Source organism: Marmota monax, unplaced genomic scaffold (genome assembly GCF_021218885.2).
Source record: "Marmota monax isolate L192 unplaced genomic scaffold, Marmota_monax_Labrador192_F-V1.1 WCK01_AAM20220418_F8-fsc00237, whole genome shotgun sequence".
Classification (NCBI taxonomy): Eukaryota; Metazoa; Chordata; class Mammalia; order Rodentia; family Sciuridae; genus Marmota; species Marmota monax.
Genome location: NW_026694627.1, coordinates 287891 through 309782, shown reverse-complemented (window position 1 = coordinate 309782; position 21892 = coordinate 287891). Strand labels below are relative to the sequence as shown.

Below are 21892 nucleotides of genomic sequence, written 5' to 3'. Positions count from 1 at the left end.
GGGGTGCAGGAGGGCATTTGAGGAGAGGCTGAACCTGTCATTTTTTGGTACCGGGGATTGACCCACCCCCGCCCTTTTTTATATTTTGAGACAGGTTCTCCCCGAGTTGCTCAGGGCCTCCTTAGTTTCTGAGGCTGGCTTTGAACTCACGACACTCCTGCCTCAGCCTCCCAAGTTGGAGGGATTACAGGTGTGCACCAGTGTTCTTGGCTGAGGCTGGACCTATTGACTGCAGAGAGAGGATGGCTGGAGGCCCAGAGTGACCGTAGAATCTGGGGGGTGGGGACGGGCAGGAGGCTGGATGCAGTGTGGGTGTCCGGTGGTCCTCCCAGCTGGGGCAGAGGCTGCGGAGGCCTTTGGACGACTCCCAGCCCAAGTTCTCATTTCACACATGGGGAAACTGAGGCCAGCGGGGGCCAGCATCTGGCTGTGCCTGAGGGGGCGTCTGGAGCTGGAAGCCAGGCCTGCCTCAGCCCAGGCCCGGCCCGGCCCCTCCTGGCACCGCTCCCCCCACCGCGTCTGCTGGGAGGCTTGGGCAGAGGCCAGCTGGGTGGGTGGGGCGGGAGCCAGCGCCCCGGGATTAGATCACCCCTGCTCTGGCTCGCACAGCCCAGCATTCCCCGACAAGAGGGGCCTGGCGCTGCTCAGCCTGGGTCTTCTGAGGAGGAGTGTTGACGTCTGGCGTGTGCGTGGGGTCCCGGGAGACCCCCGGGGCCTCGCCTGGCTCTGGGCTGCCTCCACCGGCTGCTGCCCCCCTGGCCCCTCCCCACTGCCCACCTGGCCCCGGCCTGTGCCACAGCACCAGCTCGGTGGCCCAGTTGGCCCAGCACCCTTGAGGCCCTCCTTCTGTCCCCAGCTCCACAGAAGCTAAAAGCAAATATGTGTCCCTACAGCACAGGGCCAGGGCTCGCTGCTGGCCCATTGCCAGCCTGCCACATCTGGGGACAGATGTGTTGTTGGCGGGGAAAAGAGAGCCCATGTCCAGGCAGTCCCTGGGGAGGTGCAGCTTAGCAGGTGACGCCAGGTGACGCAGTTGTAACTGCCACTTCCATAAGGGGCGCTTGTCCTCCGAGGCCCTGGGCCCTCCCCGTGCAGGGATCACCTCAGCCACTGGCACCTTTGGGCCCCAGGGCTGCAAGGCAGGGAGGGGCTGAGTGTCTCCCCGGGTGACCAGCTCCTGAGAGCAGGTGCACTTGAGCCTGTGTCTCCCTTGTCCTGCCTTCAGGGTGGGGACCAGGGGTGCTGGGGCTTGGCCCGCTTCCTCCTGTGTCCGCTCTTGGACCCGCTCACGTGCTCAGCTGTGCGCCACGTGATATTCTAGTTGACCGGCTGAATATATGGTGGTGGCCCCATGAAGTCGCACTGTCCAGGGATGTCACAGTTTGTTCATGATGTTGGCCGTCTCAGTTGGTTCATGATGTTGGCAGCACCCAGAATCACTGCGGTGGCCTTACTCCCACTGTGGCCTCTTCCTGAAGGTGCGTGACAGAGGGCCTACTGCAGACCAGGCACTTCCGGGAGCTCCCAGGGCCGTGGACACTGCTCCCGGGTAGGGAGGCGAGGTCACCGCCCTGACTGGCCCTTTGTGTCTGACCTCCAAGCCACCTTCTGTACCAGCCTCCCCTCTGTGACAGGGCCCGTGGTGAACAGCTCAGAGAGGGCAAGATTGTGTAGGCGCACAGGTTGAGGGTCCGGTCCAAGGTCGGCCAGCTCCACGGCTGTGTGGCCTGAGGTGACCAGACCATCACGGCAGGAGGCCCAGGTGGAGGAAGGTGGGCAGCTGGTGGCAGCTGGGAAGAATCCAAGGAGGGAGTGGGGATGGATACAGTCCCCAGGACACGCCTCCAGTGACGCACTTTGTCCCCTGGCCCTATCTGCCTGCAGCTCTGCCCCTCCTGCAGGGCAGAGTGTTAGCCCTTCTAATGGGTCAATCCACTGACTGTCGGAGCCCTCCTGATCGGGCACTTCCCAACGCCCCATCTCTGAACATGGTCATATTGGGGACTGAGCCTTCAGCCCATGAGCCTGAGGGGACATTGCAGATCTGACCATAGCACCTCCCCAGCAGACGGGACGAATGCAGAGCTCTCTGTGGCTGAGGACCCTTGGTGACCCTCCTGGGGTGGCCTAGGGGCTCTGTGGCGCAGCGTCTGGGCCTTTGAGAAGGTGGGGAGACCGGGAGTCCTGGCCTTGGGTGGGGGACCCTCTGCAGGACCCGGGAGCCCGGCCCGCAGCCCAGGGCCAGTTGTCCCCATGCAGCCCCGCTCTCAGGGGCCTCTGGGAGGTTGCTCTGTGCTCTTTCCCTGCTCCCCAGACCCCGCAGCTCCACCTCCACCGCCCCCGGCCGCTGCCTGGCCCCCGCCACTCTCCTAATGCCCTCCGCTGTTTTGGTGCTGGGGATTGAACCAGGGCCTTGTGCACGCGAGGCCAGCGCTCTCCCAGCTGAGCTCTGTCCCCCGCCCATCCTGATGCCCTCTGATCTGCCTCCCTGCCACCCCCAGTCCCACCTCCCTGTGGTCTCCTGTGTCTTCTTGGCCTCAGTTCCCTGAGTTCTCCATCTCCAGCCTCCCGGGCAGGGTCATCCACATCAGGGCCTCTGCTGTACCCCACGTCTCAGAGCTTGTCCCTCCAGCCCAGACCCCCGCAAGCCTCCAGCCCTTTTGTGCACAGGTCACAGAGGGTCCCGGGAATCCTGTGGTCCGAGACTCAGCCTCCTCCTTCAGCGGGCACCAGGGTCCCCTGGATCATCTAAGCCAGAGGCCTGGGGTCCCCCCACCCACCAGGTCTCCACTCTTCCTTCCCAGCCCACTGCCTGTGAGTGCAGGCCGGCCCCACTTGTGCCCTAAAGCTCGCTTGCCCTCGCCCACCGACCGGTCCTGGGCCGCCCCGCCCAGAGGCCCTCAGAGGCTCCTTGCCGAAGCGCCTCCTGGGGTCTTTGCCTGACTTCTGCAGCCAGGCCCGTCCGCACCCACTGCTTCCTGCCTGCCCTTCCCGGCCCTGGACGTTGCAGCCACTCAGCTGGGCCTGTCCCCACCTCGCCCACTCCTGAGCCTCTAGCCGAGGCCGCTGCCCTGCTCTGCCCGACCGCAACATGTGGGCGGCCCAGGCTGGCGGTCGGGTTTCCTGGGCAGCCAGGCACTTGGCACCCCTTCAGAGCCTTGCTCAGCATTGGCGTCCAGGAGAGGTGGGTGCTGCAGGGCTTGGAGGCATCCCCCGAGGTGGTGGCATCCTGCTGGGACGTCCACTAGCGCAGCCTGCCTGGCTGCCCTTCCCCGCCCTGGGAGCGTCACCACGGACTGTCCCTGGAGGAGGCGTCCTCCTGGGGGTGAAGTGCATGGAGGGCCCCTGGGCCACCACCGCTGGCCGGGCACATCACCCTGCTGTCTGTTAACCTCATGTTTTTAAATTCCAGTCATCTGTTGTTCTGTTCCCTCCCAGCCTGGGGTCCCTCGAGGGTGGGAGCACCCACCGTTGGTCCCAGAGCTGTGTAGGACCAGGTGTCCTGGTCCACATGAGCTGGTGGCACATTACCACCTGCATGGCGATCCCCTGTGTGGCAGAGGCGGTGGCCGTGGGGACTTGTCTGTCCGTGGGCCTGACCTGAGGACCCCTTAGCCGGGACATGGGCTTGTCCTGTTCCCCAGCCAGGGCCCCTGCCAGGAGCTGCACCCGCCCGCCCGGGAGGCCCTGCGCAGGCAGCCTGGAGCCTGTCTCCAAGGCCAGGACGCTGGTTGCCATGGGCACGCGGGCCCAGGCAGGGCCGCCAGGGCTCATCCTGGTCACCAGGCGGCTGCCCCTGCCTGCCAGGAGCCGGCTTTAAATAACGGGGGGAAACCTGACCCGGGAGGGCTGTCTGCCCAGGGGTGGCCTCCCCACCTGGGGGGCAGGCCCAGGGAGCTACACCCCTCCTGATGGCCCAGGGCTCTCCAGCTGTGCCTGGGCAGGGTAGGAGGTCCCCTGTGGGAGCTGGGTCCCCTGCTCAGCCTGCTGCCCTGAGCTGGGAGGGGTGACTGACTGGCTGGCCCTCTGGGAGGCCCAGACCTGCAGCTAGGCCCAGGCCTGCCACCCTGCTGCCCACTCGGTTCCCTGGGAAGCTCCTGGGCCCGCCTGCCGCCCAGCCCGGGACCAAGCCTTGGGACCCTTTTCCTGTGCCGGGTGGGGAGCCCAGTTGCGTCATTTGTTTTTAAAAGCACGAGATTCCTGTCCCGTCTTTCCAAATGGTGATGGACAAACCACTGACTTTATAAAATGCATAAAAGCAAAAGGAATGGCAATCAGGCGCGGATCTGGCCATAGAGAGGCTGTCTGCAGCTTCCCTCCCTCCCGGGCCCCTCTGCATGTCCCTGAGGCCATCTGCAGGGGCAGGGCATCAGGAGCCTGCTCTGGCCTGGCCTGTATGTGTCCTGAGTGCTTCTGTGACTCACCGTGTGCTGCGTCTTTGCGTCTTGGATACATTTCTCAGGATAAATTCATAGAATGAGAGTCTTGGGTTCAAGGGTGGCGACGTGGTTGAATGTAAACCCTGTGAGAGTGACGCATAATCCCAGCAACTCAAGGATTGAGTTGTCCCAGCGACACAGGCCAGTCTGGACAACTTTGCAAAACCCTGACTCAGAATACAGAAAGGGCTGGGGATGTGGCTCAGTAGAGCCCCCCAGGTTCAATTCCCAGTGCTGGGGGAAAAAAAACAACCCCACAATTTTTTTTTCTTTTTTGACAAATGTCAGCAGGTCACCAAATTCCTTTGCACAGTGGACCGCGTTGGCCCAGGGCCTAGGCAGCGTGGCTGGGGTTGAGCTGCTGTCAAGTGCTTAGCCATAGGTGAGGGTCTGGTGTTGAGAGACGTTCCCTCGACTCTGGCCTGAGGAGTCCTGGAGCAGATCCCGCAGCCTCCAGGCAAGGCCCTCCGGTGTGCAAACAGTTGGAAAGGGACAGCGTGCTGTGTTCGGGTGCCTGGCGAGGTGTCTCAGGACCTGAGTCTTCTACAAACTTTTGTTGAGAAGAAAAAAGTCATTTATGACAACTGGGCAGCCCCTCCCCCAGGTCACATGCAGACCAAGAACACCCCCAGCTCCCCAAAGCCCCTGTCCCCGCCCTGCTGGGCTGGCTGCCAGGGCCTCTGACGTCTTTGAACTCTGCGCTGTGTGCCCTCGTACCCGGAGTGTTTCGTCATGGTTTCGACACTCAGCCGTGCTATTGCGTGAGCAAGAGGCTGGTCCTCCCTCTGATGTCTTTTCCAGCTGACCAGGCGCCAGGGTAGGAGGGGATGCGTTGGGGGCAGACACACAGGCGGCTGCCAAAGTTGGGATCCCGTCTGGATTGTTGCTCGTTTTCCAAGAAATAAAGTTTGCTTCCCTGAAAGCCCCCTGGGGAGCAGGAGAGGAGCCATGGGGGTGCAGCTCAGTGGTGGAGGCTGCGCTAGGGCACGTGAGCCCCCATGGGGTCCCCAGCACCCTCTCCCTCTCCCTTCCCCGCAAATCCCAAGCTCAGCTCCCCAGGTGGACAGAAGTCAGCTGACCGACCTCCGCCTGCTTGACCCTGCAGGTGCGTGTCTCCAGGTGCAGAGGACAAGTGGGCAACATCCAGCCCCAGGGAGGGAGCATCTGTTCATCCTGGGACGATCATCCCAGTGGGCGCTGCTTCTTTGCATCATTTGGGCCTTCAAACTGTTTTTTTTTTTTAGTACTGGGGATTGGACCCAGGGGTGCTTCACCACTAAGGCACATCCCCAGCCCTTTTATTGAGGTGGGGTACTGGGAAGTGAACTCGCGAACTTGGGCGCTGAGCCCCATCCCCAGCCCTATTTTGTATTTTATTTAGACACAGAGTCTCACTGAGTTGCTTAGGGCTTGCTGTTGCTGAGGCTGGCTTTGAACTCGCGATCCTCCTGCCTCAGCCTCTCTAGTGGCTGGGATCACAGGTGTGCTCCACCGCGCCCTTTGACCTCAGACTTCTTTGAGGTTGACATGAGTGAATCTGGCCTTCATATGGGGCCTCGGGAGCCAGCGTCATGAAATGGGGGGCCTGGGGGAGGAGGTGAGCCGCAGCCGGCATCAGCAAACAGGCGAGTGACTGTGCTCAGTAGCCATTGCTGGTGCTCATCTCCGTGGTCACTAGTTGCAGGCACCTTGTTCTGGGCCCAGTTTCCAGACACTTTTTTTTTAAAGAAGAAGCACAGGGGACTCCTGTCCCAGAGGCTGGGATTCTGCCCACCAGAGGGGCCGGGTATTTCTAAAGAGGTGATTCATAGGCCACACTCCGGGTGTTGTTGGTTGGAGTTGTAACTCACTTGTTAATTCAGGAGATTTCTGAGATCTTCCGGTGCCATCTCCAAGTCTGGGTCACCTCATTCCTGGGCTGGGTGGTACCCAGGACGGAGAAGTCTGCCTGGGGTGGGGGGTGAGGAGTGATTTTGGGGGAGAGGAGTGCAGGGAGTGGGGGTGGAAGGAGAAAATGGTGTCCATTTACGACGTGAGCCCCAGGCGCAGCCCTGGTCCAGGCCTGAGGTAGAGCCTGCCACGCTCCCCGCTCTCGGAGTGCGCCTTCCATTCCTGTGGAAAAGTGGGCGACAGTCTCTCCAGGCCGCTTCCTGTCGAGAGAGGGTGAAGTTGGGGGAGGTGACCAAAGTCCCGTTCTCCCCCAAGGGGGCGTGGACAGCCCTGGGTGTTGCTGCCTGGGCCATCTGGGGGTCTGGGTTCCTCTTGGTGCAGTCTCACTGCTTGGCCTTTGGGAGTGGCTCGATCCACGCAGCATGTCTTCAGGGTCCCTCCATGGTGTGGCCTGGGGCAGGTGTGGGTAGAGGGCGTCTACTTACCTGGTAACTGGGCAGTGGACGCTGCGTGGTGGTGAAGAGTGCAGGTGTCCAGAGGCCTGTGGGAATCCTGCATCCTGGAGTGCTCCCCACCGTCACCTCTTTCCCAGCCTTAGACGTGTGCCAGGTGGGAGGCTGGCCACCTTGGCTGGAGGGGACAAGGCTTTGTGGGTGGGGTTGTGGCAGAGGGAAGGACACCCTTCTGCAGACACCTCAGTGGGAGGAAGCAGGTGCGGCTGAACATGAGGCCCCGGGCTGACCTCCCACAATGGCGAGGTTGATGGACAGGGCAGCTCATTGGGCAGCACGGAGCTGAGGCCTTATAAAAGTGGGTCCCATCCACCCATCACTGCTGTCTGACCTTCCTGAGGGTGCCGGCTGGTGCCCATTCCACAGGCGGTCAGGGCAAGGTTTGGGGGAAGGAAAGCACTTGCGCATTGGATGAGGCCCCGGGAAGGCAGGGCCTTTCTCTCATTCTTGAAACGTGCCTGGAGTCGGAGCTTTGAGAGTTATGGGATTGGTCGGTTCCAGGGTGTTTGTGTCCCATCCTATTGCAGAAGTTATTTGAAAGACTCACCAAGGAACATGGCAAGAGGGGTCTGGGGACATAGCTCAGGGACAGACACTTGCCTAGCGCTCACCAGTCCCCCACTTCCATCCATCCCCTCTGTCACAGGCAGTGGCTTTGATCATCCTGATCTAAGGGACTACAGCCTCCAGACAGGAGACGGAGGGGTTAGCCGCCAACACCTGCTCTCTGAGAAGTTCTGCCCGTGTCTTTGGGAATGTCTCACTGGCCAGAAGCTGTCCCATGGCCATGCCTAGGTTGCAAGGAGTCTTTGGTATCCAGGGGACTCGGTTCCAGCACCCCCAAGGCAGGCACCCCAATCCAAGGAGGCTCAAGCCCTGTGGGTAAAATGGCACAGGATTTGCCCAGGCCCCAGGCACATGGCCCGTGTGCTTTAAGTATCTCTGGATGACTTAATGTGACTGGCATGGTAGTAGCTGCTATGCCTCATAGTTGAGGGAATTATGGCAAGAAAAGAATCTGTTCAGTTCAGCTGCAGGTTTTATTTCTCAAATATTCAACCCACAGTTGGTAAAAATCTGTGGATGTGGGGCCTGGCTGTGTGTGTTCCAGCCCCTCGAGGAGTTGGGGAAGGGGAGAAGGTGGCTATGTGAGGCCTGAGTGTCCACAGGGTTTGCCTCAGGGCCACGCACACCGGGGATCCACGGGTTGGCAGTTGTGACCAAATGACCCGGCCAGCACAGTTGTAGAGGAGACAAGGTTACCCGGGGGCTCCATGCCCACCTGGGGTCCATGCACACTCAGGGCCCTAGATTCTTGCTGTGGGCGGTCACCGCACAGGATGTCGCTCTGTGGCCACCGGCTGGGAAGGAGATCTTCTGTTGTGAAGTCAGCCGAAGCCACAGCCCAGCAGGGGTTGCTCCAGGCGGCCTCAGTGGGACGCCTCTGGCTGCAGGTGGAGGAAGCCCACATGGGACGTGGCCTCAGCAACGTGGGCTTCTACTGTGCAGCGTGAGGCCTGGAGGTGGCTGGTCTGGAGTCACAGAGACCAGGTCCCTCCAGGGTCTGCTGCTCTGCAGGTGACCCCTCCCCCCCAGTGGCTCTTCTCAGGTTGGGGTGTCCCTGCAGGAGGAGGCCACCCCAAGACCCTCTCCAGGCACAAGCTCCCCAGGAGCTCTCTGTCTCTGTGGCCAGGACTGGACCAGTGCTTCTCCTTCCCCAAGTCCCCCCATGGGAACTGGAGGGCCCTGATCCAGTCTGGAGACCCGGCTTTACCCTCGGGCCTCGGACCACAGTTGGAAAGTGTGTTCTTGTCTCCACTCGTGCAAGAGTTCAGTCCCCAAATCTTGCGTTAGTGGCTTTAAGAGTGTGGTAACTAACCAACTAGGGTGTTTCGGGTGGGCTTTGGGAAGTGGTTAAATTTGGGCACTGGGATAGGCCCCAAGCACCTGCCTTTATATGCCAAGGCACAGTGGGCGACCTGGCTTAGCAGGAGGAGAAGGGCCTGGGAGGGCAGCCTTTGGGGTCTGGGCCTGGGTTGGGACACAGGTGTCTTGACCACACTCCAGATCCCCTCGTACCGCACTGCAGCCAGGTGTGAGACCCCCTCTGGCTGTCAGTCCACAGAGCCTGGCCTCCTGTGTCCTCCCTTAGCTACAGTGGTGGGTGGACGATGCGGGGTGGCCAGAATTCAGGGCCATGGGTGACACCTTCCCCACTGGGGAGCCCCTGGGGCAGGAGATGAGTATCCAGGGGGAGGGTGGGTCTGCCAGGGAGGAAGGATGTCCCCCAGCTGGGAGGGGAGAAATGTCATTTTGTTTGTTCTCTCGAGCTGCTTTTAGGAGAAACAGGCATATGGCAGCGCTGGCGGGGGCGTGCTTGGGTGGCGTGTGAGCGGCTTTGCCTTTTGCAGGGCTGGGTTTAGTTTTTCCGCTGGCTGCTGCCTTCCCCGACCCCAGCTGGCCCACAGGGCAGAGACGCGAGTCAGAGGTGCTTCCTGGGTGTCTGGAAACGTCCGCTTCTCCAGAGGCCCTTCTGGAGTGTCCAGTGGCGAAGGGCTTGGGGAGTTCTCCAGCAGACCAGGCCTGAGCCTTGCAGAGAGAGGTCTGAGCTGAGGACTGCATGTCCAGGGCGGAGGGCGTGGGCAGCGAGGGCCCCTCCGAGCCTCAGGAGGCTGCTGTAGCAGGTGCAGGCTGGTGTCCCTTATCCACAAAGCTTAGGGCCAGACGTCGTGGATTTCACATCTCGATGGATTTTGCGGTATTTGTCAGAATGTCATGATATACATGTCTTGGGGACCCGAGTCTACGCTTCTGCTTCATGGACACCTCATGCACGTGGCCTGAAGGTGATTTGTTGCTGTCATTTGTACCAGGAATTGAACCCAGGGCAAGTAACCTGAAGCCACATCACCGCCCTTCTTATATTTTATTCAGAGTTAGGGCCTTGCTTAGTTGCTGAGGCTGGCTTTGAACCCACGATTCTCCTGCCTCCACCGGTGGGATCACAGGTGTGTGCCATGGTGCCTGGCCCCAAGGTGGTGTCTCCAGATGCCTGTGTTGGCGTCCACCCATCACGTAGGGCTGGGGTGGAATTTTCTGCTGTGGCGTTAGGGTCCCTGCTCAAAAAACATAGTGTGTTTGTTTGGAGCATTTTTTGGTCTTGGAGCATTTCAGATTTGGGATTTTCAGGTCGGGACAGTCCACCTATTCCACGCATGTGGTGCCTTGCAAGAGCAGCGTGTGTATTTTCACAGTTCTGGAGTCCAGTGCGTCACCTGCGGGCTCAGATCAGGGTGTGGGCGGGGCCGCCATTGAGCAGAGACTCAGCCCTTTGCTTTCCCAGCCTCTGGGCTTGTGGCCACGTCCCTGCAGGTTCAAGGCCAGCATCTTCAAGTGTCTGTCTGCCCTTGGCCTTCGCTTCTGCCAGTCCCCACCCCCACTCTCCATCATAGGGAGATGTGATGGCCTCCAGGGCTTCCGCGTGTCTCCCTTCTCAAGGTCCTTCAGTGTGTCACCCCCGAAGTAGTTTTACCTTAGAAGGTGACATTTATAGGCCCCAGGGATGAGGACAGGGGTGTCTTGTCGGAGGTCACTTTTGAATCTACCAGGCGCTCCTAGGGGCAGATTTGCCACCCTTTGTGCTGTGATGGACAAGGCCTGGGAGAGGAGGGCAGCTGGGGATTCCTGCTGACCCTGTCCTCTCTTCCCACCTCAGCCCTGTCCCCACTGGTCACCTTGGACACGTGTGCGTGCACCTAGACCATCCACCAAGCTTGTCCATGCTCCCAGCACTGCCCCTCGGGCCCGGCCTCTGCCGGGCCTGCACTGGGTGTGCCAGTGACCCCCGAGACAAGTCACCCGGACCTGGCTACAGCATATGACAGTCCCCTCCTATCTTAACCTCTCCCTGCTGGGGGTTGACTGGGCTGGGCCAGGTGGGTCTTGCCCAAGTCCTGTCCTGTGGCTGCATTGGAGGGTGGCCAGGGTTGGGGTCATGTTAGAGACATCGTCAGGCGCTAGCCTGGTGCCTGGGCTGGGGAGACGGCCAGAGCCTCTTGGGCATCTCTCCCTTTTTTGGCATTTCCAGGACGGTTCCGTCAGGACAGCCGGGGTCTCGTGGCCACTGTCTCTGAGCAGGTGGGAAGTGGGGACCCTCGAGCATTCCCAGCTCCTTGGCTGCTTCAGGGTGAGCAGTGAGGCCCGACATCAAGAGTGGGGAGTCAATTCTCACCACTCAGTGGGCCAAGGGCCAGAGAACCCCTAAAGCCACTTCAGGATGACAGGCTAGTGTAGAGTCTCATGGGGCCTCTGGATGGCCCAGAGCGAGTGCAGGCTCCGGTGGGTGTGTCCCCTCAGGCTAGCGGGCTGCTCCTCGCGGAGGACCCTGAGCGTGGCCCGCAGAAGCACAGCCGGGTTCTGGAGCCAAGGGCCGGGTCCAGCGGGAGCTTGTCCTATGGGCCTGTCCCGGGTCTGGTGGCCTATGCGGCCCAGTTCACTTCGCGGGGTGGTGTCCTCGGGGTTCCTCGTGGCGGGCATCAGGGTTCCCTTCCTGAGTCAGTGTCCCCACCCGCTGTCCGGCGTGTTTTGTCACGTGCTCACCTGTCGGTGGCACCCTGGCTGCCCCGCATCTGGCACTGTGCGCTGAGCCGCAGGCCTCAACCCTATCCTGGGTCCTGGGTGGACTGTGGATGTGGAGCTGCTGGTCCCTGTGACTGTCTTAGAGGTGTCGAGCAGTGATGCTGTCTCCATGGTGGCCATGCCCATGTCCACTCCTGCCACGGTGCCTGGGCCTCCGGCCCCTCCATGGCATCTCCAGCTCTCGTTCACGTGTGGTGATTTTTTTATAGGAGCCGTCCTACCCGGTGAGAGGCGATGTCGCACTGCAGTTTTGATTGGCATTTTGCTAATGGCCAGTGATGTCCAGTTTTCATGTGTCTGCTGGCCATTTGAAGGTCAGGAGACCTGCCTGTCCGGGTTTTCGTGGGCTGTGGGCTGTGGTGCTGTTGCGTCTAGGGTTCTGTTTATGTTGATCCTCATCAGATACAAAATCGGCAAGTATTTTCCCCATCCGCGAGTCGCCTTTTCTTCTGTCGACATCGCCCCAGACGTCCTCCCCTTTATCCCCGGATGGCCAAGTCATGCTTCTTCCTTTGCTCTGTGCAGACGACCCCGGGCTTCCTTTCACGTACCCAGAGTACCCAAAGTAGGTAAATGGAAGGTGGGAGTAAAACACGGGCCACCTGCCAGGCCCAGGGGTGCCCCTGTCGTCCCAGCGACTTGGTTGCTTGAGGCAGGAGCATCACAAGTTCAAAGCCAGCCTCAGAAACTTACTTAGTGAGGCCCTAAGCAACTCAGCGAGACGCTGTCTCTAAATAAAACACAGAATAGGGCTGGGGGTGGGCCCAGTGGTCAGTGCCCCTGGGTTCAATCCGTGGGTGACCCCTTTCTGTCCTCCACACGAAGCTTTGTGCCAGGCGGCTTCCCCGCGTCCTCTCTCCAAGGCCCTGTGACTCTTTGTGAACACACTGACCCTGTGATCTCCAGCGGGCAGAAGGGGCCTGGCCCAGTACAGGCTCCAGCAGGTGCTGAGTGACTGATTGTGGTGTGGCCTGGCCAGGGGAGGCGCCCCGGCTGCTTCCCATGGGCCACCACCTTCCAGCTGGGCAGAGCCACTGCTGCTGGCCCCCCTACAGCTCACTGCTTAGACTGACCCAGTTGATGATCAGGCGGGGTGACCACTGGGTTCTGTCCCCTGGCTGGTAGCTGATAAGATAGGGACTTGGTGACTGCCAGAGTTCAAGAGTGTGGCGGGAGCAATGAGGGAGCTTTGTCCCCGTGGGGCCAACGGCCCAGGTGCCCTGCCAGGCCTCCCGGGCACCCCTGACGCTGGGTGGGCTGGTGCCTGGAGGGGCTTGGGCTCCTGGGCAGTCCTCCCTCCTGCAGTGGCCCTGCCAGGGGCCTCCTCGCCTGCTGTGACCAGGGGTGACGGGCGGGCAGCACGGAGCCCCCTGACCTGCTCATGGCTTCCAGAGCCAGTGCAGAGGCCGTGTCGTTGTGTGGGGTCAAAGGGACCTGACCTGGTTCTCTCAGGTCCCCATTGGGCACCTCCTGTCTGTGGGGCCTTTGGCTGAGAGTCTACTAGCCCTCAGCCGGGCTCCAGGGCCAGCTGGAGTGGGCTGTGGGGCCCAGTACTGTGGGTGTCCCCTCTCCTGGTGACAGGCCTGCCCTTGGTCTGGGCAGCACCTACTCTCCCAGGGACACAGCTCTCGGCCAGTCTTTGGCTCAGGGACCTGCTGGTCCCCAGCCCTTGGCGGCCTGCAGGGCAGGCAGGATGCAGAGGCCTTGGAACCTGGGTCGCAGGCCCGCACCTAGGACCATCCAGGTCCTGGCTGCCATCAGAGTCCCCGGGACTTACCACGCAGCCTCCTGGGCCTGCTGTTGGGGGTGTCACCTCTGAGCCTCAGGGGTGTGGTGCAGGCCCCGGGGGTCACCAGGCAGGTGGTGGCAGCCTCTGGCCTGCGGGTGGGCACAGTGGGTAGGGATGCCAAATGAGGGGCAGGTCATGGGCCGCTCCACAGCCGGGATTCAGCTGGGACTTAGCACCTTATGGTGACTTCCATCCACCTGCCCGGCTCTGCCCTTGGGGCTTCGCACTCAGGCCTGAGCCCCGAGTTGCGGCGTCCTCTCCCCATCTCCCCAGGTGCAGGGGCCCTGCCTGCTCCCATGCTCCGTGTCCCCCTGCCTGCGCAGCCCAGGCCCGGCTCTCACCTTAGGAAGCAAGTTCATGGTTTTGGACCCAAAGGATGGACACACGTCCTCCCTGTCCCTGTCTGTCCATGTTCTTTGCCGCTGAGGGAGGTGTGTGGGCGCCTGGCCCTGTTGGTCCTGTGTCAAGGCCGGGGCCTGGTGACCAACTGTCCAGAGACTGAGGACACAGAACTCTCTGCTAAGTCCCGGCTGTTCCTGGGCAACCGAGGGCCAGTTGGTCACCCTGGTCAGCTCTGCACGTGGCCCTCTGGTCTCTGCTGGTCATTGTGGGAGCACAGGCCTCCTGCCTCAGACTTTGAGGCAGACAGGATGTGTCCCCACTGTCTGCTGCTGGGGCCTGGGGAGAGTCCCCTCTCATCTCTAAAACAGGGTGCTGTAGCAAGGACGCTCCCCAGACCAGCGGCCAGGTGATGCAGGCGCTGCAGGTCCTGGGGCAGCACCTGGAGCATGGCCAGGTCACTGTGTGCTGGAGGGGCCACCCAGAGCCCTGGCACCCCGCAGCCTCCGTTCTCCATCAAACCGCTCCGCCAGAGAGGCCGCGCCTCCCGAGGTGCAGGCTCCCACGGGTGGCCAGGCCCTGCCTGCAGCTGGCTGATGCCGGGCTCCCCTGGCATGGTGGACTTGAGCGCCTGTTAGAGGCGTGTGTATCTTAGCACCTGGGGACACCCGGGCCAGGCTGCGGCCTGCAGGACGGACACAGTCTGTGGCCTTGGGGAGCCCACGTTCCTGTGGGGACACCGGGCAGGAAGCGCATGGGCTGTGGCTTCAGATGGCAGCATGTTCTGTCGAGGGTCCCAGGAGGGGTGGGTGGTAAGGGGCCGGCCTCTGCCTAGCTGGCCACGGCGGGGGAGGCCCTAGACCTGGACAGGCTTGGGCCTGGGCAGAAGGGAGAGGCAGAGGGCTGTGCCCGCAGGCCCACTGTGCACAGGGGAGTGTCGCGTTGGGTCTTTGTGCAGGGACAAGGAGCGTCTGGGCAAGGGAGGAACGTGGGGGGCCTATAGCGAGGCTCCCTGGCTGGGGAGGAGACCCCACCAGCAAGAGGGGAGGCCACTGCACACGCGGGGCTGGTGGCCAGGACTGGACGTGGCCGGAGGTGGATATACTGGGGTACTTTTGGGGCTGAGCTAGCAGGGTCGTGATAGGAGGCAGGAAGAAAGGGGTCAGGATGTTGCCCTGCGTCCCGCCTGAGCGGTGACCCTGGGCCCTGAGTGTGCGCTGACCACTTGTGCCCTGTCAGGAGCCAGTGGCCACCGCGTGTTCTGGAGCCTCTTCTGACTCTGCTCTGATCTCCTTCTGTGACTGCCCCATCTCCCGGGGACCTTCCCTCTGGCCTCACCGTTGACTGGTGCTCGCTGTCCCCATGGTCCCCTGTCCTCTGCACGGTGAATGGCAGAGGGAGAAGGTGTGGTCCAGCGCCTGGCCCGGGTCTCTTGGGCTCCCTCTCACCTACCTGCCAGCTCCAGCCGCCCAGGCGTCTGGAGTGGGCCCCCCACTGCCCCCGCTCGGCTGCACCCAGGGCTCCGAGTGCCCGGCTGGCGGGTGTGGACTCGGCTGGCGGGTGTGGACTCGGTGGCCCCAGCCCAGCCCCCTTCCTGCTCCCTCCCGGTTCCTTTCTAAGTGGATTAGGGCTTTGCCAGAAGGAGCCGGTGCAGTCTGGGCAACCGGAGGCTGGGGGAGGCCAGGGCCAGTGTCTGGGCTGCTGCTCGGCCTGATTCGATTTGGGCCTTGGCAGCGGGAAGCGGCGCTCAGAGGCTGGGCAGGGAACGCTGAGCGGCGGGGGACAGCAGCAGGGCCGCCAGCTCCCAGCTGTGCCCGCTGCCTCCATGAGGGTCCCAGGGGCTGTCTACACAGCAGACCCCTGGGGGGACATCATGCCACAGATTGGCCCAGGAGATGACTGGGGCCCGCCTCCTGGCCCATTAGCACAAGTCATCTGTGGGCTTCTGTCACCTACAGCCTGTCAGCCGTCAGCACCCCTTCATTCCCCAGATCCCCAAGTTCTAAGATGAAACATCGTCTGCAAACATTCAGAAGCAGAGCGTGCGTGCATGCGTGTGTGTTATAACAATAATAGTGATTTTTAAAAAATATTAATTTTTAGTTGTAGTTGGACACAATACCTTTATTTCACTTATTTATGTTTATGTGGTGCTGAGGATCGAACCCAGAGTCTCACAAGTGCGAGGCGAGCGCTCTACCACTGAGCCACAACCCCAGCCCCAATAATAGTAATTATAATAATAATTATTATTATTATTTTGGTGCCGAGGTTTCAACCCAGGGGTGCTTAACCACTGAGCCACATCCCCAGCCCTTTTTTATATTTTATTTAGAGACAGGGTCTCACTGAGTTGTTTAGGGCCTCGCTAAGTTGCTGAGGCTGGCCTTGAACTGGTGATCCTCCTGCCTCGGCCTCCTGAGCTGCTGGGATTAAGGGGTGTACCTCCACATCCGGCTCCAATACATGTTTTGACCAAATGCCAGGCTGGCCGGTTGCCGAGGTCAGTCTTCAGCCCCAGCCAAAGGGCTGATCTGAACCAGAGCTGAGGCCGGAGCCCGGCTCCACTGCAAGCCCAGTTAGATCCTCGGGATGTTTCTGTCACTGGGGTGTCACTTCTTACCCCCTTGTGTGCGATGGCCTCTGACACCTGCTGCTGTCTGGCTTCCCAGTCTGGGTTGGGACCATTCACCTTGGCCTGTCACATACGGGGGCATTGAGGTGGCCCTAGGGTAGGCAGACCTGGTTTTGCCCTTGCCGAGCTTATCGTCCAGAGGGACCGTGGTGGCCTGTTTCCCTAGGCAGCAGGACGTGAGGACCTCCAGCCTGCTGTGCCCTGCCTGCCCACTTGTATCCAGGAGTCACACCCCTGGGCCTTCCAGGCCTGTCCCCTGCCCACTGCCCTGAACTGGCCACTGACCCCCAGCCAGGGAGCAGGCATAGCCCTGGGCTGAGGCCAGGGAGGGAAACCCTGGGTCACCGCTGTGCTCTCTTCCACTTGCCTTGGGGACAGGGCAGGAGCTGCCCTGGGCAGCTGGTGGGGCCTCCATCTGATTCCCGGGGTCAGGAAAGGGAGAGCAGAGCCGGGGGAGACCCAGCTGGTGGGGGAGGCCTCCCCTGGTCTGAAGGCACCAGGATGGGGACACGCACCTCTGCCTCCAGGAGCCCCGTAATGACAGGACAAAGTCCTGCCCCCCGGCTGGTAGAGGGGCCTCTGCCCTGCCCTGCCTGCCTACGCCCTGAGGCGGAGCCCCACAACCCGGAGTAGATGGAGGCCCAGAGGCAGGGGCAGTAGCCTTGCCCTGAGGGCATGTGGCTTGCTACAGAGAGGCCAGAGAGGGCACCCAGCCAGATAGGCTGGCAGTGGGGCTGTCCCCGCCTTCGTTAGACTGAGGCCAGGGGACCCAAACCTGCGAAGGCAGCTTGGAAGGACACTGGTGTATTTAGGGACAGAGAGACCTGCAGCCTAAGCTGTGGGGGGGTGCTGGCCAGGAAGCCAGAACACCAGGAGTTGAGCTCTCAGGGGCAGTAGGGAGCCATGGAGGGTGTGTGAGCAGGGGCAAGGCCGTGGCCAGAGCTGTGTACACATGGAACGGTGGGATTTGGGCTTATCTGGCAGAGCAGGCATGGTACTGGGCTTGGCCCAGGGCTGGTGGTGCCATGAGACGCCCCTCCCAGTGATGTCCTGGGCCTGCACTGTGCAGGCCTGTGCGTGAGCCGCTGTCCAGGGCTCAGATTCCTGAGGCACGCAAGGCCTTGGTCTGCTGCAGCTGGAAGTCGAGGCGGCCTTGGGGGTCCGGGGTTGGGGTGGTGGCCGCCCTGCATGCCCTCCCCCAGGGCCTGGTGCCCACCGTCCCGTCTCTCCCCTCCTCCTCCAGGTGACCATGGCCTTGCTGGGGAAGCGCTGTGACCTCCCCGCCAACGGCTGCGGGCCTGACCGCTGGAGCTCTGCCTTCGCCCGCAAAGACGAGATCATCACCAGCCTGGTGTCGGCCCTGGACGCCATGGTGAGCGCCCACCCTGCCCACCCGGCGCCTGTGCCCCTCAGCGCCGTCCTGCCTCAGCGTGGGCACAGGGTCCAGCCAGATCAAGTCCATAGCCTCGGAATGAATGCTGGTGCCTGGGCCTCGTGCCCTTGTCCTCCTAGGTCACCTCTTGCCATTCATGTCCCGTCCCCGGGATGAGCCACAGTCTCTTCTGGAGGTTTAGGACGGAATAATGTCCTTTTCCTGGGAGAAGCTTCTGTGCCAGGAGCTGGCAAGTGTTAAAGAGGTCTCTCTGGCATCTCTTAGCTGTACCCCTGGGTCTTAGGATGATGAAGTTGAAGCTCAGAGAGGGCAGAATACAGCCTGGAGTCACAGGAAGAGAAAAAGCAGCATTTATCAGGCGCCAACTGCATACCACAGGTTTATAGACAGGGTTTTCCTGTTGAGATGCTGGTATCTGACTGTAGGGACCCTCTGTGCCAAGGAGCTACCAGCTTAACTCTGGGGCCGGTGGACCCGCAGAGGTGGCCCAGTCTAGAGATGGCTTCCTTCCCGCCCCTGGTCTTCATTCAAGCTCTAGGTGTGGGCTTCTGTCCCCAGCTCTGTACATGGGCCAGCAGAGCCCAGTGGGCTGTGTCCTCCCGTGTGCCAACATGGAAGCCCAGGTCCCCTGGGGCTGAGGCAAGAGGCCCCTCTAGGTCTAGGAGGACTTCAGAGGGAGGAGCAGAAGGCGCATCTCTTCTCCCGGCCCTGTGGCCAGTCTCTGGGGGCCTGTCACTTGTCCCCACTGCGGATTTGAAGACGGAGGATGGTGGAGGGGCGGCCTCTCCCCTGCGCTGGGTCCCTGCAGCCTGAGCGGACTCCTGTGCCCCCGCCCCACCCGCAGTGCTCAGCGCTGTCCAAGCTGAACGCCGAGGTGGCCTGTGTGGCCGTGCACGACGAGAGCGCCTTCGTGGTGGGCACCGAGAAGGGCCGGGTGTTCCTCAGCGCCCGCAAGGAGCTGCAGGCCGACTTCCTCAGGTTCTGCCGTGAGTACCGCATCCGCCCCCCAGCCCTCCCCGGGTCTGCTCGCCCCGCGTGGAGTTGGCCTGACATCCGGCAGCCTGTCCAGTGGCCCTTGTCCCCAGTGGCTGGCTGCGTGAGCGTGACTGAGCCACTGCCATCTGCCCACTTTCAGGCGAGGACACCGAGCCTGGTGTTTTCACCCAGGTCCTCTCAGCCACATGTCCCTGAGTCTGGGCCAAGGGCCCTTGTCCAGCTGAGATGGGTGGACACGTGTGCCACTAGCCCCTCCCAGTGAGCTGTCTGTCCCGTCCTCTGCCCTGGGGTGGGCACTGTCACTATTAGAGCCGAAATCATCTCAGCTCCCTCCTGGGGGCTCATGGGGACAGGGCCACATGCTGCCCACTGGGACATGCTCGGCAGGGGTGGCCCTCAGTGGCCAGGGTGTGCTAGGTGCCCAGCAGGCTCCAGAACGTCCCCTCAGCTCACAGAGAAGGGTCGAGGCCTGGAGAGCACATGCCCCCTGTCCCCCCACGTGTGGTGAGACGGTGTGGCCCTGTCTGCGGCCACGTCTGCGGCCCTGTCTGCAGGTCAGTGGGCCCCGGGCCCCGCCCATCCTGATGCAACCTTGAAAATCAGGCACGTGCACAGCTGGCACCCAGGGCCCAGGTCCCCTCCAAAGGACCAGCTCTCCTTCTGTGAGTGAGGGCCCCTAGCAGAGGGGGCTTCTGCAGCCCCCGTGCCTTCCCATGCCCCTCGGCCCAGGCCTGGCCCCTGCTCCTGCCCCTCTGGAAGATCCTGGCGCCTCCCCCTGCCTGGCAGACGTGTCCCAGCCTCAGAGTCACATTCCGTCCTCCTTCCCCGTGCGCCCGCGCCCACACCCGCACCCCGTGCGCCCCTCGCCTCCTACCCTGCACAGTGGTCCTGCCCTGCACCTGCACCCCGAGCCCTGACTCCCTGTCCAGGTGCTGGTGCCTCCTCCTCCTGAGGAGGTCAGCTTCGCCTTGATGGTGACCCGGGCCTGGGACCTGCAGGGAGGGACCCTGTAGGATGAGGGCCCAGTCCAGCCAGGAGGCCAGCAGCCGTGGGCCACGCGGCTCAGCCCCAGGGTCTGGTGAAGGTCCAGGCGCCCAGGCCTGAGTGGGTGGCCTGGCCACTGGCCCCAAGCCGCCTGGTGCAGGGAAAGCACCTGTGGTTCAGAACGCGCCCCAGAGGCTCCGAAACCTGCAGCTTTTGAGTATCACGTGTCATGGTGGGAAATTCCTCACCTGCCGGTGACAGGTCAGGGTCACAAGCCCAAGACCAGGACACCCACTGGAGGCCGTGCATGGGGCAGGGTGAAACCTGGGTCAGACACGGGTCCCTCCCCCAAGTGTGTCGTGTATTCGCATGGATTTCAAACTGGGTGAACCCCAACTTTACGACTCCGCTGCCCCATGGTGAAGGATGCTCATCCGGGGCCCTGTGGGCCTCGAGCTGCTCGTCTGGGAGGGGGCCCGGGGCTGAGCGGTTGCTGTGGCTCCAGCTATGGGGCCACTGTCCTGAGCATTTCCGATCACCAGGGCTGCTCCCGGGGCCAGCGTGTGGGCCCTGGGCACCACCGGCTGGGCACACCGTTGGGGGGCTTCCCCTGCCAGCGCCTCTGTCCTGCTCAGCCTAGAGCCCGGGCCTTCCCGAGGTCAGGGTGGGTGCTGGGCTGAGGTGCGGCGGGCCTCCAGGGCCCCAGGTGGCCATCCCGTGGGGCTGGGGCCCAGGCTGGGGCCGGGAGGGTGCACCTGACCTCCCGGAGCCGGGGGAGCCATTATTTATAGCCCAGGGGACTCGGTCCTGAGGGGAGCAGGCGTGAGCTGGGGGCTGCGGGACCCTCCCTGTCCCCTGCTGGTGTGGCTCTGGCACATTCCCCAGGATCCGGTCACGCTCCCAGGCTCAGCCCGGCAGGAACCTGCCTCTTTGCCGGCTGATGGCCCCCTGACGGGTCTCTGTCCTCTCCACCTCTGGCCAGTAGGAAATGGGGGCCAGGTTGCTAAGGTGGAGTGTGTTAGGGTCAGAGGACAGTGGAGTGGGCGGAATGGGTGCCATGGAGCCTCCGTGAGTGTTCAGCACTCAGACTCAGAGGGAAGGGACTTGCTGAGGTCACACGGTGAGGTGGGGGTGGCCAGGGAGGAGGCCACAGCTGGGCCGGCCCTCCAGGTGGCCGGGCAGGTCTGGGGCACCGTGCGGAGCCAGGTCCCAGCCTGAGGTTGATCTGGGGCCATGGGCTTACCGTGACCTCATGCTCTGTCCCACAGGAGGACCCCTGTGGAAGGACCCGGAAGGCGAGCACCCCAAGAAGGTGCAGCGGGGCGAGGGGGGCTGCCGGGGCACCCCACGGTCCTCCTTGGAGCGTGGCTCTGACGTGTACCTGCTGCGGAAGATGGTGGAGGAGGTGTTCGACGTCCTCTATAGTGAGACCCTCTCCTCGCACCTGGGCCTGGGGGGGTGGGGGCCCCTGGCTACCCCAGCTCCGCACCCAGGGCTTGGTGTCCTGCCCGCCCGTTTCCTGAACTGCCACCCGTCTCCACTGTCACTCAGGCCACTGCCACTCTACCCTGGAAATGACCCAGGTGTTGGGGGTCCTCAGCACAGTCTGGTCTGAAGTGCTCCCTGGCTTGGGGCTGACGTCTAGGGGCCCACCGCGGCTCTCCCATCCCCTCCCACAGCCCTGTCTCCATGCTCGGCTACACCAGTGTCCTGAGCCACATTGCAGAGCCCCTCCTGTCCCCAGCACGCCCTGGCACTACTGTGTCACGGGCCACTGCCTTCCCCATCCCTGTCTGGGGGACTCCTGTGTCACTCTCTGAGGCCTGGCCTCAGGAAGCCCTCTCCTCCTGGGATAGGGCCTCTCTGGCACCCACTGTCCCCTCACCAGGGTGGTGCTTGCCCTTCTAGTGTCCCCAGCCTGGGAGTTCAGGGCCCAGCACCGCAGGGGCTCAGAGCGTTTGTTGAATGACTGAATGAACCCTGTCCTGTGGAGGTGGGGAGGAGGCCTGGCTTGGCCTCTCTTGGGGAGTGTCAGGTTACAGGAAGTCTCTGAGCCCCAGCAGTGATCTTTACACTCCCTGGATGACCTTGGGCCTGTCCCTGAGGACCCCACCTTGTCCATTAGGAACCTTTTTATCTGTTCTGTAGACAGCTCTGGGTTCTGGAACAGACCTGAGGAAACCCGCTGGTTTGAGATGAGGAGAAGGCCAGGGGACCTAGGGCCCCAGAGGCCCTGGGTGGAGGGCTTGTCACGCACACTGACTGGGGCGCTCTGGT

At 62.3% G+C, this 21892-nt stretch overlaps 1 protein-coding gene across 8 annotated transcripts in view; it reads left to right on the top strand.

The window, feature by feature from the left end:
* Positions 1–21892, top strand: part of Gtf2ird1 (GTF2I repeat domain containing 1) — an 81314-nt gene that overhangs the window by 14691 nt on the left and 44731 nt on the right. For 3 of the 8 annotated variants that reach the window (XM_046422805.2, XM_046422804.2, XM_058572218.1), the window contains exons 2-4: positions 17486–17614; positions 18480–18621; positions 20884–21039. In XM_046422805.2, the coding sequence (XP_046278761.1) occupies positions 17492–17614; positions 18480–18621; positions 20884–21039 (421 nt within the window). In that variant the 5' untranslated portion in view covers positions 17486–17491. Of the gene's footprint in view, positions 1–10868; positions 11794–17485; positions 17615–18479; positions 18622–20883; positions 21040–21892 lie in introns of those variants that run through there. The other 5 variants (XM_046422803.2, XM_046422802.2, XM_046422809.2 and 2 more) reach the window with 4 other exon arrangements.